At 37.9% G+C, this 19,340-nt stretch overlaps 1 protein-coding gene across 12 annotated transcripts in view; it reads left to right on the top strand.

Annotated features, from left to right (window-relative positions):
* The window catches only part of PAM (peptidylglycine alpha-amidating monooxygenase), a 188,980-nt gene that overhangs the window by 77,013 nt on the left and 92,627 nt on the right, over positions 1-19,340 (top strand). For all 12 annotated transcript variants that reach the window (XM_010971454.3, XM_045507869.2, XM_045507870.2 and 9 more), the window contains exon 5: positions 9,804-9,891. In XM_010971454.3, the coding sequence (XP_010969756.1) occupies positions 9,804-9,891 (88 nt within the window). The remainder of the gene's footprint in view (positions 1-9,803; positions 9,892-19,340) is intronic.

Here is a 19,340-nt window from a genome sequence, read left to right on the forward strand (position 1 = left end):
GTTTGGGAAGTTGATTTTGAAGAGTAAGTGATGGTAATGAGAGTTGTGCTTTGGTCCCTTGAAACTAATCTTCAAGTGGGCTGTCTGAAACGGTGATTATGTGAATTGTAGAATGTGTACCGTAGCCTCGGGGCCATCTGAGGATGGATTTTCATGAGGTGTTCCCTACAGGAAAATACATTATAGACGTGCAAAGCCAGAACAATGTGCATCTATTTTTTTTTCACACACTTTAGTGGCAATCACAACAGAAAATACAACCTATAAAAACACTCCCTAAACAAAACCTGCTCCACAGTTCATTTCTTCAGACCTTAGGAAGCTGAGCATTGCCTGACATTGTATACTTTGTATCATAATTGAATATTATTAAGAAAATAGTTAGGAAGTATGTTGCTCCCAGATCCTGAACTTCAAAGGGAGAAAAATAATTTAAGTCCCTAACTGTAGTGCTGTGAGAAACACCAAAAGTGATTTAGGCTATAAATTCATAATTTAAATATTGACAGTAAAGTTTTCCTCAATTAGATATCCACATATTTGGCAGCCTAGGAGAAAATAGCGTTTACTTATAAAAAGGAATTTTACCTGAAGTTTTTCTTTACAAATTTTATATTTTCTTTGTCTAAGTTCAGGAGTAGATTTGATTCTTCCTGTTTTTTGATGAGAAAACCACTCTACACACCTGTATAAATATAGTAGTTGTGTTTCAAAGCACTATTACAGGTCTCACATTAATAGGTGACTGGTCTGTTTCTGGAAGTGGTCGTAGTATATGATTTCAGAGCTGGTGACTCTAAGACCTATAAATGTATACCCTGGAATGTGTTATTGCTCTCATAGTATAAATGTGTTTACTTTCACATAATTTAAAATTGAAAATACAAGTCAATATATTCAGTCAAGAAAAATATTCAGAGGAAACACATAAATGGCTATATTAGAACCAAGGTGTTAAATGGTTCTTCATTTTTCTTAGGCAACTCTCATCTAAGGTTAAACTGTTTCCAGTTCTAAGGTCCTTAAAAGATCTTATAAGAATACTATTTTCAGTCTTTTCTGCCATACTTTATTGCTGGGAGGATTGCATTAATACTAAAGATTTTGTCACCTGTTCAAAACAGGATTGTTTCGTCCTCACTGTTAGTCTTTTAAGGTACTGCCCCTGGGAGATTTGTGGTTATCATTGTTTGCATTAATTCAGCAACCACAGAAGTTTAGGTGTAGGCAGAATAGAACTGGAAAATTGAAAACCAAAGAGAAGTACCAAAGAATTATTTATATAAGGGAGTAAGTAAGGAAAAATTTGCGTATTTTATCTCATTAATTCTTTGGACCACGCTGTAGGTTGTCGTGTTATAGAGAGAGAGAAAGAGAGGGTCATCTGTGTCTGATTTAATCAGTTGCTAGGACAGTTGTTTGTCCTGTTATAAGAATATTCTTCCTGTAATCAGCCCACCACCAGCCATCATTTACTGAGGACTTGCCAGACACTAAAATTCTGAAAGCTAGGTGTATTTAAGCCATCTTACAAAAAAAAGAAACAGAAGGTCAGAGAGGTGAAGGAACGTGCCCAAGCTTTTACTCTCTATGTGCTCCCTATATGTATGGCATTTAAATCATAACAGATTTGGGTGTGAGGATAGTGATACAGGAAAGAAAGAGAAGTTATCAAATGGACAGATGGAGCTGAAATACAGCAGCAGCACGTCTGTGTCTTCCTCACATCCAATTCAATTATTCTTTCATTCCCTTAGCTTCACTTCCCACTGGGAACACACTGGTCAGTTCTGCCAAAAAAGTAAAATACCCCTCAAACCATCTTACAAAGTAAGACCCAGTATACGTGAAGATTTAAAGATTTGTAGAAGGAAAAGGGCTTGGATATGCAGGTTGTATGTTGGAAAGGTGATGATACATTGCTTATCCTGACTCTCAGAGTGAAAGTTTTGCTTGCGGGGTAACCAAGGCTTTTCCATGAATGAAGCTTTAGCCCTTTTGCGGGTTGTCTGAAATTCTGGGTCTCAGGGTGCCTGATCGTGAGATTAAATATGGTTGAAAACGAAGACTGGTAAAGACCTGTACAATTTTGTTCATTCTTTTCTTGAGACATTCATCATTTCATACCTTCTGTTTTCAGTATCTGTGCGTTTAAAATGTTTGAATGCCAGCAGGCTATGTACCGCAGGATAGGGTAGGGACTCAGTAATTGCTTGTTTAATACCTGAGTGAACACAGAAAAGGTGTTTTGTTTGGCCATTTTCTAAGGCAACATATTGCAGAGTAGACAATTTACTTTTGTCTTAAATTACACTTATTTAAATATAAGGGAATAATGTTTTTTAAGAAAAGCCACTTGTTCATAAATTCAACAAACTTCTACAGTTCTGCTGCATGTCAGTTACTGGGCCAGGCAGTGCGGGGTGTGAGGTATGATACAAATTCAAGGAAACCACAGCCTGGCAGGATTCTGGAAGACAAGAATACAAATTTTACAACATATGAAAAGAACTTTCTCCTTTTGCTTTTCAGATTTCTGGAGAAAAATCACAAAAGGCAGACTGCTTGTTAGGACTAAAATGAACTATCTTAATGGTGTTAAAAGCCAAAATTACATTGGAGTAACTCATATTTTGACTTTATACTTGTGTGACTAATTATGTAACTCATTTTCAATAAACATACTTCTTAATTTTGAGATGATACTTGCATGATTATCATGCAATTTATATGTGCATATGCCTGTAATATTGACATACGAGCAACATGTTTAATGTGTTTATATGTCAGTATTGAATTATTAAATGTGAATTAAAGTAGGTGTTTGGGGAAATTATATACTGAAGATTGTATAAAATTTTTATATTTTGAGCAAAATCATAGCTTTCCCTAGAGCATTGCTTTTGTTTATTGTTTTAATAAGAAACCAGAGAATTGGAATGGGTGAGGGTATGATAAAATCTACATTTGACCACTGAACTGTGATGCTGTCTAAAAGGTGTTTTACAGACACTCAGAAGGATTGGCTCTGACAGCAGCCCACTCAGCCAAGAAATTTGACTGTCATCTTCATCCACTTGCTTTCCCTCACATGGATGACCAGTAAATAAATGTGTCTTTTCCTTAGTGAATGATGGCAGGTCCCTATCTATCAAATTGCACTACACAAATGAGATAGAAGCCACTGAATTTAGAAATAGATGAAATTAATCTAATGATTCATTGCTTTCCCTTTCCCTGGGCTTCTCTCTTGAATGTGGAACAGTGGCTACCGCAGAACTGTACAGTTAGACTTGCATATTTCCAAATGTGGCCTTTCTTAAGCAAAACACATGTTAAGGTGACATTGGGATACTTCAGAAACCGCAAGGACAATCTAATTTTGATCACGCTTATGGGTCACTTACATAGCGTGACTAGAAAGACCAAGGTCTGGCAGGGTGTCATGCTCATATATCCACATTTTATGGCCTTGACCGCAGTAAATCGAAGGGCGTGTGTTTGTACACATGTGTGGGTCCTCATCCCCTCTCTGTCACCTTTCTGCTTCCAGTTAGTTGACTACATATGCTTTCCCTCCTCTCTTCACCTAGGATTTTCTCCAGCATGAATAATTTAGTCTCTGGCTTCCATATGGCCATTAGGTACCTTCCAGCGGGCACCCTCAGAGGCTATTCTTGATTCTTGGTGGGAGCTACTTGGAGAGAGCTGAGATAGCACAAACAAGATACACTGCTAGAGGTCTCTTATGAGTGGATAAAACCTAATTTGCTTGGTCATAGTCATGAAGGAGAAGCTGTTGCTGTATGCTGTGTCTCAGAGTATTTCTTGAATGCCCTCTGTCCTTTGGTCACTGAAATACGTTTCCAATATGACACCCCCAAGCCTCCAGATTTTTGTCAGGTAATAAAAACAGAGGAGGAGTAGGGACCATTTCATTATATTTTATAAAGCTGAGAGCTAGGAATGTTTTCAGATGCATCCAGAGATCACCAAGAAGTAACTGACATGTTGACAAAGTTGTCTTAATGCAGCCATGTCAAAATGCCATCCCTCTCCACCCCCTGGAAAATGACCAGTCCAGAAAGCCCAGTTTTGATTCAGGTTTGATGTGTAAAACGTCCTTCAGTGTCGAAGGGTTCTTGGCATTTTGACAGTCATTCCCAAGTAGCCATTTCAGCTATTTCAGTGGGGACAATTTCAGTGACCAACTCTAAAAAGATCTAGTGAGAGAAAATTGCTTGAGAAAGATGATACGGTTTGATCTGGATCTGGGACGATGGTCTATTTGGATCTGCAAAGGGAGGAGACTATCCTAACGGGCAACGGTATGAGCATTGAAGGAGCACATGGGGCACACGTGTGAGCCCCACCACTTGCTGGCTGCGTGGCCGTGGTTGGTTACTCAGCCTCACTCTTCTCTAGGCTCATCTATTTGAGGGGAAACGACCAGACTCAGAGGGTTGTTGTGAGCAGTAAATGAGCCATGCACAGGGTAAGCCCTCAGTAAATGTTAGTGGTTATGGTTACTAAGTGAGGACGGTGGCTGATGAGAGTAGAGTGGATGCTGGAGGCAGTAACATTGGAAATGTGGTGGCATCGGAGCTGCCGCAGTTTCATGGAAAGGCAAGAAGAGGAATAGGGATTAGATCCTGCAGGAAATTAATAGAGGGGTAGTACAGAGATAATGTTTCAGAAACAGGGCCTAATGAAGTTTATGCTATTTTATCTTGCATAGACTGGATGATGAAGTCTATTTATTGGTTACTTAGTTGGTTCTGGCATACACCAAAAAGTTCCTTTATAAAAGATGGTTTAATTCTTTTTTGTGCTGGAATTCCTTTATTCAGTGATAAGGATTATTTCACTTTAAATTTGTGTTCAATTTATAGGCTTGCTCAGGTGTCTTATTTCTTGGTTAATTTGGTGACAGCAGCTTAAAGTCCTCATAAACCATCTTTAGGATTCTTTCTGAATTGTACATCATTGTCCAAGCTAGCGAGAGCTGACGACAATTTCTCTATTAAACTTTCTGATTAAAAATGTTCAAGCACAGGTCTTTATTTTAGTGTAGAGTTGCTTTATGGTTTGCGGGAAGCTGGCAGAAGATTATAATATGCCATTGCTGTGGGTTTTCAACATGCTGCCAAATGGACTCTGCTGCTGTGAGCCTCACACTGTCTGAACCTTTCTCGCCCAACCTCCAGATGATTAACACTGAGGGTGATCATATCCTACACTTAAATCACAACTCAGAGCATTATCTTCAGTTCCTATGAATGGTTTTTGGAGTATAATCTTTATTTTTTGGAGATAAAGAAATGTTTATGGGAGTGACATTAAGGTTGAGGACCTGTAATTTTTATTTAAATTATGACAACTCTTTTACATTATTGTTTCTTGAACCTTGCACCCCTCTATTTTCTCAATATTGAAAATGGCTTGAAAGCACTAGCAATATTAGCATACCGACTCTGTCACAGACGTGACCGTTATCACCAGAGGCTCCATTTGTCTGCTTTCTTCAGACCTCAGCCCTAAAACGATTTCAGATGATACAGCTGAAACTGCCTGATGCAACGTAGAGTTCCAACAATCTCTTTTAATAGAACAATTCTAAAGGATCAACAAATGTTTGTCCTCAGAAACTTTTCTATAAACACATTTTAAAAGAAACCTTCTTTTCATTGTTTGCCCTGTACATTCAAAAGAGCTATGCCATCCAAGTTAACTAAGATGAGTTAACTCAACTCTCAGTATGCTCACATAATAGAATATATTCAGCCACTAAAAATGGTAACTGTCGTCAGAATCACCTCCAATTCACCTGGGAAATTTTTCAAAGATACACTGACTTGGAACAACCTCTGGAGATTTACATAAGATATTGATGGAGGAGGGGCAAGACTGATCCAGGATTGACCCTAAGCACCTGTATTTTTTTTTAACAAAACTCCATAAGGTAATTCTAATGCACAGCACTAGCTGCAAAGTACTGCTGACAAAAATTATTTAATAACATGTGAAAATATCCACAGTATATGAAATAAACTATTAAGTGTGTATAATATGATTCCACTGGGAGGAAAAACGAAACAAAGCTAAACAGTAATTTTCTCTCATGATATATACTACAGACAACAATTCAAGAATGCCTAAGTTCTGGAGATCAGTTCTTTTTTATTTGATAGGTTAATTGTCTGTGGTCTGTAGTATATCTTTACTGCCTGTCTTTAGCTAAAAAGAGAGTTCCTCCCATTTCCAGTAGTATTTTAGGGTTAGTTGTATGTACATAGATATCTCATAAATTGCACATTCCTTCACTTGGCTACATGGGTTCTTCGAAATATTTCCTTGTCCTGGGTCTGGCTGATACATCAAAATTTGACATGCAGACCTGAATATCCACTTGGAAAGGAAAAATGGAGAGAAAGCCAAGTGCTAAATGAAATTCTCTCCTAGGTCACATTTTTAGAGAATTTTATGGCCCCGATTGTGGTCTGATGTTGGCTAAAAGAGGCCATAAATCCTGAACAGGCTCATGCAGTTAGAACAAATTTTGCTTAGAACTCCAGAAAGTAGACCTAGTTATCTCTCTGCTTGATATGCCACCTACACACGTACTTCCAAGTCTTCCGTTTCAGATGACATAATTCTTTGAGAAATCCTCCAACCTATGCACTTTCAGTGTCATCACATTTCCTTTAATTAATTTGTGTGAGTCACTATTTCTGGAGTCATAGTCCTTCAACAGTGTTTGGTTCCCAGGACTTATGCTTACCTGTCTATAAAGTTTTCCCAGGTCTCATACATCAGGCAATCCAAACTGCGAACATCTATTGAGACTGAAGTACCATTTCCACTTAAGCAGCTGTCATCTTACTATTGAGTTAGAAGAGCTGATGGCACTTTTAATCTTATTAGATATAATATTCCCTTGCATCCTCACAAGGCTGTGCTTTTGCCTGTTTGTCACTGTCCCAAGGCTGCCTTTGTTTATTCTCCCTGTCAGAACTGCACACTCAAACGCACTTGTTGTCATTATTATCCTCTAGCTTTCTTTCCCTTAGATCCTTTATCTTTGGCGTGTGAAGTGAGAAAAAGAAAGGAGGGGGAATGTAAGATGTGATTTTTAAATATTTTTTTCATATTCTGCTTTGTGTAGTGTTGGGATGTCCAGCATAGTTATACGTGTATCTTGTGCTCAGCGGACGTTGTTCTTATTCACGAGGGATGGGGTCTTGTTTTGCAAAGCCGGAAATAATGAGTGGGAGTGGCACAAACCCAGGAGGTGAACCTGTCAGCCTCATCTTTTCCCAGTTGACCTCTGCCCAGCACTGGCAGCAGGCCATTCAGTGAAATTGTCCGCGTCCTGCTTTATTTTTGCTCTGTTTTATGGCACCTACTGTTTAGATTTACATTTGGATATGGCATTCCTTTTGCTGGATATATTTTTCATTTCAACTTGCAATGAATTGTACTTGAGTTATAATTGTATGAATGCTTTGATATTACACTCTTTCTTTAGGAGATGAAAAAGATGGTTAGTTGTTTGTTTTCACTCTGTACCAATAATTTACTTAGCATTTAAATTAGATCTCGAGTTTCTGGAGGAATGTATGAATCGGTGAGAGTAAGTTTTTAAGAGAGGGAATTCTGAGGAATTTTCTTTTATTACCACTTAAAGATACTGATCTGTGTCTAATTATAGAAACTAAAGTTAAACACGTATCTAGTATGAGTTCAATGTGGAGCAAATAAATGGCTCTTAAAATAGTGTGTCAGAAGGAGAAAAAAATCAGAAAATGACTAGAGAAGCTCTACTTTGAATAACGTTTGCCCTTTACTTTACAAAGGACAGTTAGAAGATTCTCTTGCGCAAGCAGGAGCCCAGGCAAGACTTGTGGCTTTCCTTCCTAATGCAAAGCCACAGAGACTGTGTGTTGTCATCTTCACGATCTGTTCCTCTTCCAGTAGGCCTCCTCTCTGTCCTTACCTGAATCTTCTGCTTAATATTTCACTTTATAAATTTAATGATAGCCCACTCTTTTTCCAAAAAAAAAAAAAAAGCTTTTGCTTTGTTTCACAGCAGTACTTATGGCATTAACGTAAAAAGACATTGTTGGGGTCTCCTGCACAGATCCTGACCACGCAGGGCTTGCCCTCAGACCTTGTTCTGAGCCTTCTCTGTGGTTCCTACTTTCACCTATGGTGCTTTTGTCCACCCTCCTAGCTTCAGGATTCAATTTTTGAGTGATTACCAAATATGTAATCCTCTGATCTCTTCCCTGTGTAAGAGTCACATAATCCCAATCTTCTGCTGGGTGTCCCACCTGGATTTTTAGCCAACACCTCAAATTCACATTGTTGTACATCCAACAGTTTAATTTCAATAAAGTTCACTTGGCTATGTTGGTTTATTAACAAAATTCTCAGAATGATTCAATCTTAGGAAATCTATTACTGTAATCCATCCATAATCCAAAAATCAAAGGGGGGGTGGGACCCATATGAGCATCTGCATAGGTTCTGAAAAAGCAGAGGAGTCAGCCTCTTGTTTGACAAGCCCTCACAGATTGGCAGAGGGGTATTTATGAAAAAAAAAAAAATTGAGAGTGGGAAGTAGATTCAGTCAGACCAAGAAGTTATAGATGTCCATAGAGTGATACAAGCCATTTAATTTAAAAAAAAAATGAATATAAGATAGCAAATAGCATCACGTACCAAAAACTGTAAAGTAAATAAAAGACGAAGCCAGGTACTCCCACCTCAGGGCTTTTTCAGTTTTCCTTCTTCAAGGAATGATCTGTTGGGAGGATTCTGGAGGGAGAAAGGAAATCCTGCACGCAACTTGAATTGTCTATCAAATAGACAAAAGGAGCTCTAAAAAAAGATGCGATTATGCACACTGGAGACTTAAGATCATTTTAGACAACTTAGAATTTTTAATGTATAAAGGCGGCTTGTAAACTCCCCAGTAGGGCAGTATGTTACGTGTGAACAAAAGAGGGTGAGCCAATCCCAGACCAGGACAGGAAGCTCATGCTCCATGGTGAGCATACATAATAATAACTTATCCCTAGTTCTTCCTTTGTTTTACCTCTGCACTGATTTTTGTTTATTTTAATGTCTTTCAACCACTACTGTTAGGACAAAAAGAGAAATGACATTGCATAAGTTTCAGTATCCCTTAAAGTGCACAGTACTCATCCAGAACAGTAATTTTCCCTCTTTTGTATTTTTGTAAAGACACATATTCAATTTTTATTTTCTTTTCTAGTAAGTTGTTTCTCCATGTCACATCCCAGTGACTACTGTTATTTTAAGATGGTAATAAATTTGTGTTATGAATCATTTTGCTTATGTTTTGACTACTTACTGTGGCTTCTGCTTCAGTACAATGCTGTGCAGCATCGTATGGTTCTCAGAACTATACCGAAATCTGAAAGGAAATACATTTTGAATATGTAGCCTGGAGCTTTCATTTTATACCCACATAATGCTCTCATCACTTTAAAAGAGGACTTTCATTAAAACATGTATGTGGGTATATGTGTAGTTTCAGCCTATTAATTATTCTTTTCTCCTTTTGTTATGTAATAGTTTACTATCCTACTAAATTATCAAATCATGCTCATCTTAAGGAATAAGATAATTTATACAACCAGGGCATTCTGTCATAAGAGCATCAAAACATCTTTGTTATATAGCTATTTGAACTGTTAAATGATGCGGTCTCTTGTGACACTTTGTGCATGGAAGTGTAAGTTGTATTCATATTCATGTATCATTTCTCTTAACAGTTGACTTCAAACCTCGTGCCAGCATGGATACTGTCCATCATATGTTACTTTTTGGATGCAATATGCCAGCGTCCACTGGAAATTACTGGTAAGGGAAAATGGGCTCATAGTACAAAGGGGTGTAGAAAATATGATTTTTACAAATACAAAGTACATCTTTGCAAATATCTTACACCTAATTAATAAATATGCAGAATATTTCTTTTTTAGAAAAGAGTATTGTTCTTTTGCATCACATGGTTATCATGGTTTAATTATCACAGTTATTTAGTCTGCTGTGGAACACGACCATCAGTCTTTGTCACTGACTTAATAAATACATGTCTGTTGTCATAGATAGTGTGTCTAGGTGCAGACAGCTTGTAAAGAAAGACTGAAATTTAGGTAACAGATACTCTGATGTTTATTTATTTAAGTTCATGATTCAACCCAAAGAGCACCATGGATCTGTTCACTGAGCACTCTTTTATCCCAGACACTGTGCTCAGTGATCCGTATGCACCATTTCATTTTAGCCTAACGTCTTTGCAAGGGAGGTGTTAACATCCCCACTTTACAGACAAGGACCCTGAAGCTCAGAGATTCAGTAACTTGCCCAAGATAACATGGCTGGTTGGAGGCACACCAAGATTGAACCCTAGGCTGTCTGGTTCCATTTTACCACACTGCCTCCCATTTATTCAAGTAACTGTTGCAGTTTTAGAATTTATTTTAATCACTGTGGTGAATCTTAATATCATGTCATGAACAGTCAATAAACATCTATTAAATGCCTGTTATATGCCAGAACTGCAGCAGGTGCTGTGGAATGTTATAGGATAAATAGATATATTTTCTACCCCCAGAAACTTTCAGCATAATCATGGTTTGAAATCTTCACTTTCATTTTGTTCTTTGGTATTCATGACAATCAGTGATCTTTGAAAACAGCCATGCATTGTAAGCTTCATATTTTGCACCTGTAGCCTGAATCACTGTTACCTGTTAAACAATCCAGAATGACTCGTGCGTCCTGCTTTGCACTGGAAAGGGATCTCTTCTGTGGTCCTTCCCCTGCATAATCATGTATACTGATAGACCTCTCTCTGCGCATCCTAATATTCATCAGGCTGATGCGAGGCACGCAGCAACTGCTTTCCAGTCGTTTTTATAATAAACAATTGCAATATGTATTTGGAACTGTTAAGAGCACAAGGCAATTGGTGGAAATCTCCATAGACCAAGTACCATCAAAGCATTTGTTAATAGGCTTAAGTTATTTGATGAAAGAGGCTTATCACATAGGAACCCAGCTCACATGACTGGGTTTATGTAAACATGGAGTCAGCAAATCACAGTTAATACCCTTTGATATCAACATTCCAATTTTTGCTCTTCAGTAAATTTTTGTAAATAAAATCCTGGGATTAAAAGATTATTCTGTGACAGCTTTTTCTGAATCTTAGTCAGCAAATTGCATCTTTTGGTGTTTGTGATTTAAAAATATTTCTTGTGATATTAGCAATATTTACCTTTGAATTAGAAATAGTGAAAATAGTTAAAAGGGATGTAAGCTTTTAAAATCTGTTTTAGCTTCACCTTGGTTAAAGAGAATGAGTGAAAAATAAACATCACTTAAATATTTTTATGGCTCTAATTGTTAAGAAAAAAAATTACATAAAATGAACTAAGCCTGGTTCACTGTTCTCATGGCAAAGGAATATCATAGCAAACACATTATTTTGGCTCTTTTAAAATACTACTCTTCTTAAATACACTATTTTGAAATTAAGTCTGTAAAATATATTTTCCAAAGACTTCCAAGTTGGGGAAAGAGAGAATTTAAAGTAAATGAGAGTGAAAACAGCAGTTTTGAGTAAACCACATTTTTTTTCCGCTAAAATTAATACTTGAAAGACACTATTAGTAGAGTGAATGTGTAGTGAATTGTCTAGATTCCATGGGTAAATTATTTATCCCATGTGGGCTGGCCTTGGTTTTTTCATTTTAGCAAGGAACTAATGCGATCATTTACAGAACCCTATGCTCTAAAATTCCATAATTCTATGAATATAAATTGCATACAAATGCTGAGTCAGATTGGAAAGGCATCATTGTTAGAAGTTGGGTACGTGCACTGGTTACCTCACCTCAAGCAGGCAGGCCACAGTGTTTTGCCATTGAGTCGCATCACTGAGTAATGAGAATTCTTAATGACATTATGCTCCTGTCATTTTAAATGTATTTTTAAAATCTGCCTTGCAGCCCATATTCGCTGTTAATCTATAGGTTTGTTATAAGTGACTTTGTAACCATACACCAAGGACAATAATTGATGCAGTTATTCATCTTCTTTTAATCAAGCTCATAGTGTTCATCCAACAGTTAAAAGTAGAATCTTTTCAATACGTACGTGTAGGATCTGTTCAATAAGCAACCTGGGAGATGTATGTTAACTAAAACCATTGTAGTGACTCTGGCTTCCACAGTCCAGCCTTATTCTTCATTTAAAAATGGCATAGACTTTTTATCCCCCAAAGTCCATGCCTCTTTGAAGCATGGGGGCTCTCGGCATATTTCATGGGCTGAGATTTCCAGCTGCGTCAGGAAACATCCTCCACTCCCTGTCCCTGATGCCACTCAGGCTCAGCGGCTCAGCCCTGGAGACAGTCGGCGGATGTTTCCCAACTGCGTAGCCCCTTATCCTCCCGCCTGAATTATAGTGCTAATAACAGAAATCTATCAGTGTCAAAAGCCTTGCATTATTTTTCTAAAATGTTTGAGTCCTGGAATTTATCACTCTCATTTTACAGTTGCACATCTATTCTTTATCTGCTCCAAGATATAGACCGTACCTAAATGAAGATTCCCAAACTTCCACATGTATTTTTGGTTACGGTATCAGTAGTGGTTCTGAATATTAAGAATATTAAGAGCCATTCACACTCTAAAGAAATCTTTCTGGGAATACGAAACTATTTTAGTGAAAGAAGAGAAAGCAAATCACTGTGATGAAATAAAAATTCACATTTTTAGGTGAGACAAGAAAAATTTAAACATAAAGCGTTTTCTCTGCCCTTTGGCCTCCTCCCTCCCTCCTAGTGTGCACTGTGCCTCTGCGTTATGTGTTGACCAGACCTCCCCAACGGCAGAGATACCTGCTCAACCATAAGGTCAATTTTTCTTCTTTTGGCAACAGCCATGTAACTCCTTAGAAGACAACATTTCTTTCTCAGTCTCTTCAGGGCTGATATATTATTTCCCTTGAAGATAGCGATTGGTGCAGAACTGACTGGTCCGATGACCTGGGAGATCCTGGGCTGCACCTAATGGAAGTTCTTAGCTTAAATGCTTACTTATGACCTTATAAATGTCACTAGCAGTATTACTTGTATTCTATCTATTTTAAAAGATTGTTGTTTCTTATGCTACCAAATATGTGAGTGAGCCTCAGATAAAATTAATGACGATCAGGCAACTTGAAGTGACTGACCAAATACATAGTCCTCTAAGATCACTGATAGTTAACAGTGGTAACTCTAGATATGGGTAGAAGCAACAAGAGGGGACCATTTCCTGGATCATAACAGACTAGGAAGACAGGGGTTCAGAGGCTTTGGGCTGCTAGCAGGACCTAGTCTAGGAATAGCACATTGAGTGGCCTATCAACAAAAATCCTTGTCTGGCCTGGGAATGAGCATTCCTTGCACTGTGGACAAAATTGGTCATGAAATGCATCCCAAACCTTGGTCAAAATGAAGACTGAAAGAGAAGGGACTGTAAAATAAAGAATGTTGCCCACCATCCATTTCAACAAGAGTCCTTAGCCACCGCATTTACTGATCTAAAGCACACTCTGAAAGGAATTCAGGGCAAAGATCAGGATGAAGCCATCTGTGATATAGAAAAACTGGCAGAACTCGCCCTCAGATAGACATTTTTAGGAGAAAAATCTTATGAACTCAGTTTCTTGCATCTTCCCATACTAAGAAAAGCACTAAAACCGTTAACTAAGATGTCTACTCCTCATGACTAGCAGCAGCCTTCTACTGAGGTGTGTACTTGACTGCACGTACCTTCCCAGCTTACCTCTTCTGAACGGTTCTCAGAGTTCCCTGAGAGATTGTCTCCTGGGTTATAATCCTCAGTTTGGCTTGAATAAAAATTTCCATTTCTTTCTTACATTAACTATTGACTGATTTTTTCATTGACGACCAAAACATCAAGCTCAAATTTCCTCTCTTTTCTGTTTGTTAGCTAAGAGTTCCCTATTTTCCCTTCAGTGTTTTATTTTCATTGCCTGCAAGTTGGCAAATAAGTATGTGTCTCAAATAAAGTAAACATTTTTTCCCCGAAATTATGAAGTTATAATTCATCCCCTGTCTTCAGGCAGCTCTTTTAATATGAAGGCAAAGAGCTATTCTGATGATGTTTCACTGTTGGGCTGCCCTCCTTTGCTCTTTGTAATTGCCTCTTTCTACTGTTCATTAAAATATATTTACAGTTATATTAAGTTTACATGGAAATAGTAGACACAGCATGAAGCAGTTTTCATTATGTAGTCATTTTAATTTTAAAGTTTTTTTTCCTCTCCGCATATTCTAGTCTTTTGTGTCTCATTCCAAATTAGCAGCTCACACTGGTAATGTGTCTCGTTAATTATATGCATGTGCATTTAAATTGCATACATTGATGTGAACCTTTTAATATACTGTGGGGTGGTCCCTTTATAGTTAGAGTGGGCCTGGCACTCGATTCCAAAATCACATGCCTCTAGAGGATGCAAATAAGGACCAGCTGATGGAAAAAGCAGCAGCTCTGCCAGCCCATGTCAAGAAGGCAGCAGTACCTGTCAGATGTAACCTTCATTCCTTCTTTCCCAGGCTTTTAAAGAGGGAGACAATTAACTGCATCTAGGGACCCAGGGAAAGTCGTAGCACCGGGATTGGAGCAAGCATATCTATAGCACGATTTGTTGGACTCCGTCTGTGCTTGCAGACTTAATTCAAAGTGTAGCAGTTCTAAGTTCCCAAGGTTTTTTGGCTGAATATGAGCCATAACTGAGAAGATGCTCTTTAGGGCTTTTTAAGGTTAGTAAGGAAATGAGATGCTGAATGAACACCAGATGATTTAGATATTAAAAACTCTATCACTGCTCTCCATGAAAATACGGTAAATTTTGGGAGATCTTGGAAATTGAAATATCCATTTATCTATGTAATGAATACCTTTTTGTTCTGTTTTAACTCTAACAATCATTTTTTTAAAAAAACAATGAGTGGCTAGCTACACAGTTTCAGGCTTTGAAAATCATGATGTTTTGTTTATACACACTGTGTTGGCATTTGGGGTGATTCTGGAGCACTTTCTCTTTGTGATGTGACATTGTATAATCTTGTGCACTTTCTATTCTGCTGAGCACAGAATTTGGGGCTTAAGGCAATTTATGATGCAAACTCCAAGATTGTGTGTTCACAGTATTGAGTGATTCAGTACTTCTTTGATATAATGCCCCGTGCTTTGACGTGATCTTCTCTGCAGAGCTAAAATTACTGTTTTTAGTCTTAGTAGTAAACATTTGATTTGAAAACTATTTCTAACGACGCTTATGACCAACCACTCTTTACAAATCAAAGGGCTCTACAGGTTGTTGGATCTCTTTTGAAAAGCAGAGTCCCAGCTGGTTGAACGAGGCTGCTTCCAGCCATTCCAATTGGGAGTCACTCTCAAGCTGAAGCACTAGTGCTTTACCATCCTGGGAAGCTTTAGCTTAAATCCCTTTCAGCTGCTTCTATTTATTAACCACCCGTGTGTCCTCTTAAATGCGCCTTTCCCCACGGGGCTGCAGATGCTGGTGGGAGAGAGAAAAGTGGCTGGAACATGTGAATACATATACATAGAAGCCTGTATGTGACACCCCTGCTTGGTTGCTCATTTAAATGACTGGTTTTTTAGGGTGATGTCACTTTCCAGATAAGTCTGCAGTTCTGTTGCCTCCCTTGTGGTGATAATGACTCTTTGGTTGAGAATGGTGCTTGCATGTGCTGCCTTTAGGCACACTCTCCATGTCCTGGTTACCTGTCATCCATACACTATACTGCAAGATTTGCCATGTGTCCTCTGCAGTCCCCTCTTGGTTTCTTCTGCCATAATGAAACTTCTGAAGTTAAAATATACATAACATCCTTGTCGGTATAAATAAAAACAACAGTCTTTAAAATCTGTACTATCCCTTGTTCTAAGCACTATAAAATGTGTCCGAGTGCAGCAGCAAGGAACAGACATAAATTTCTGCTAAGCAAAAATTATTCGCATCCATTTCCTTTTTCTGCTTTAAGATTGTGACAGATTCATATTATATTATATATCAGGATATTATAAAGGATCTTCATTAAAATATAGTTGGCATCTTGCTCTAACTTCTAGTCACCAACGATCACAGTTCTTGGCTAACGTATAGGTGCTCGGATTCGAGTTGTTAATAGCAGTTCTTTAGCAACAGACCAATTCTCAGTAGACTAGTGTCAGCTTTAATAACACAGAATGACGTGGTTGAACCATTTTGACAGTTTCAACAGAAACACATTACATGATTTCGAACATTATTATTTCCTCACAAGACTAGTATTTATGTTAAACGGAATAGCAATATTATAGCACAGTGCTATAATAGCACATTGAATGTAGAGCCAGAACTTTGAGATCAGAGCATCTTGGGTTGAAATCTCATCTCCACAACTTGATAGTTGTAATACACACTGGTCAAATTATTTAGCCTGTATCGATCCGTTTCCTCATCTATAAGATGGGGTTACTAACCCTGACATCATGAAGAGTGAGTGAGGGGGTGTAAGTGATGTGGACGGTGCAGTGCCTGGCACAGAGAAGTAATTCATAAATGGCAGTTATTATCCTTACCCATTTATTAGTAAGGTGTTTTTTAGCCGTCCACTGTGTACCAAGCTCATCTTTCGGCACTGAGAATTCGGTGTGGACTAAGCAGACATGCCCAAGACACACTCTTGTAGCCTTCACTGCCTCTCTAACCTCGTGGTGGAGGAGGTGGGGTAGACGGTGGGGGGTGAGGGGTAGATCCTGTGGGGCTGTTTATCAAGCTGGTGCCTTTTAATCACTGCTCTTATTTAGCTTTCCCATTAAGCACCCTTCTAATTACTATGTTAATGCATACCCATTGCATTGAAATTCATGTAGGATTTGTCTGAATTAGGAAATATATTCTATGGGCTTGTAGAACAGTTAATGAAATTTGAATACCTGACTCACGCTGGATGCAGTTTTGAAAAGTAAGGACATTCCACACATGCCATTGATTTTAATGTGTGTTTCTTAAAGAAACTGTCTAGCTTTGGATTAATTTTCCTGTGATTCTGTTAGATACTTCATGCATTAAAATTGGGATTTAAGACCATACAGACTTAACTTCAGGGCATGACAATTTTATTAAAAAAATTTTTTTTTCAGACAAAAGAAGAAATGACTTATCAGTTCTGATTTTCCCTGAGAAACCTTGGGTTTTAACTAGCCTTTAACAGATAGAACCAGAAAGTACCTTTACAGTCGATCATGCTTTATTTGGATAATTCAGAATGACAGGCTAGCATTTTTCAGTGCTTGGCACAGTCTGAAAATATTCATGCCATCTGAATGGTTTCCCCACGGATTAGAGGTGGAAAGGTTCTACAGCAAAAGTCCGAGAATCCAGAGTGGTTTTATTTTCAAATGTTAACTCTCATCATTTTGACTATGAATACTAAGAAACCACTAGGGAGCTATGTGACTCTTTTCACAATTAATTGGCTTGATCTGGAGGAGCCTTTAGGAAAAGCTGCTAGAATTATAAGAATAAGAAACCTGGTTGATGAGGCTTGAAATTACAACAGCCATTGATCAAAGGTTACTTTGCTTCCCAGCCTTAACACTCTTCTTCTTAAAAAGAGTGGTAAAAATTCTCACTTTTTATAGGCCCTTTTTGGAAAGTCAGAATATGTAATACCAACTTTATCCTGTTGGTCATTTTATGTGGAGAACATATGATGCTACTTCTACTGAAAATGGGAAGTGGAAATCTGAAAAGGCACAGAGACTTGATCCCAATGCTCTTTGCCACTCCTCCGTATTATCCTTTGTGGGGCTCATCTTTCTTCGCCTCTTGTTTTTCCTCTTCACTTCATCTTCTTACTAATTAAGTCTTAGGATGAGTTTCATTATCTCAGAGCCCCCCAGTGGGTCATTCTTTACTCAGCCTTAAGTTTTATACCATTTTTTAAAAATTATAAAGCAGGATCTTAAAATCAAACCCAAGTTTTCTTTCAGAGCTCTTCTTTTACCAGATCTGATAGGAGAATAAAATATACAATTATTGTCTTTTTGTGAGTAAGTCAGAAGAAGTTATTTTATCTAAAATTTGATTTTAGAATTGCACACTCAAATTGCAATTCAGTTCAGGTATGACAGTAGTCATCGAAGCTTATCTTCATCTAATACCATGAAGTCTCTGCCCATAAGTCTATGTCAAGAATAGAGATATAAGGGAATGTGACAGCCAGAGCTTTGAATCATGGCTTGGCTGTGTGACCTTTGGAAGTGACTTAAACTCTCTGAGCTTATTCAGCTGTAAAAGTGTAACCTGCTGGCAATGTTCTTGTGAGAGAGTGAGCTGATTTGTACAAAATACCTGGCAGATAATAATTCATATTTATTGTGATTTCATATTTTAGTTAAAACCTTCTAATTAATTTTTAATGTTATACACAATTTTTTAATGTTATATACTGTATAAATGATAATACAATAAAATTTAGGCCAATTCTGTTATTTAAGTGCTTGTCTATAAAACGTTAAAAATTTTCTTAATAGTTAACTTCCCCAAACATTTTTTTATTATTTACTAAATACCAAGCAAGGCTGCAGGTGCTGGGAGTACAGGGTGAAAGATGTGACCCCAAGCCTCAAAGTCTGCACAGTCTGACTGGAGAGAAGAGAAGTAAGCTGATCCTTAAGATGAGTGCTCTGGTTAAAGAAGGGAAGTTGGATGGTACGGGCAACAGAGAGAGCTTCCCTGCAGAGGAAGACTTGAACTGAATCTTGAACGAGAAGATGAGTACAAGGGTGTCAGGCAGAGAGTGGGGCAGAGGTTTTTCCAGGCAAAGAGAACAGTGGAGAAGAGACAGATTAGAGCAGCAACTTGGCATGACTAAAAAGGGGTTATTTCTGGAGATGTAACAAGGTCCCAGATCATAAAAGGCCTTATGTGTTATGCTACAACGTTTAGATTTCATTTTGGTGTTACTTTTGGGAAGCATTTGAAAGATTTTGTGCCAACAAATGACGTAATCGAATATGTAGCTTAGAAAAATTTACCAAACCGGTTTTCTCTGTTATATTTCATTTGGGTTCTTTCTAGTCATACACTGAATTGACTTCCCTATCAGGGAAACAATTATCTGGTTTAACCTAAGACTGTCATCACGTCGATGTTAGGCACTTGTATATTTATGATCTTTGTTGAAAGCTATGAAAATTGCCATCCAGATCTTT

This window comes from Camelus bactrianus, chromosome 3, assembly GCF_048773025.1.
Source record: "Camelus bactrianus isolate YW-2024 breed Bactrian camel chromosome 3, ASM4877302v1, whole genome shotgun sequence".
Classification (NCBI taxonomy): Eukaryota; Metazoa; Chordata; class Mammalia; order Artiodactyla; family Camelidae; genus Camelus; species Camelus bactrianus.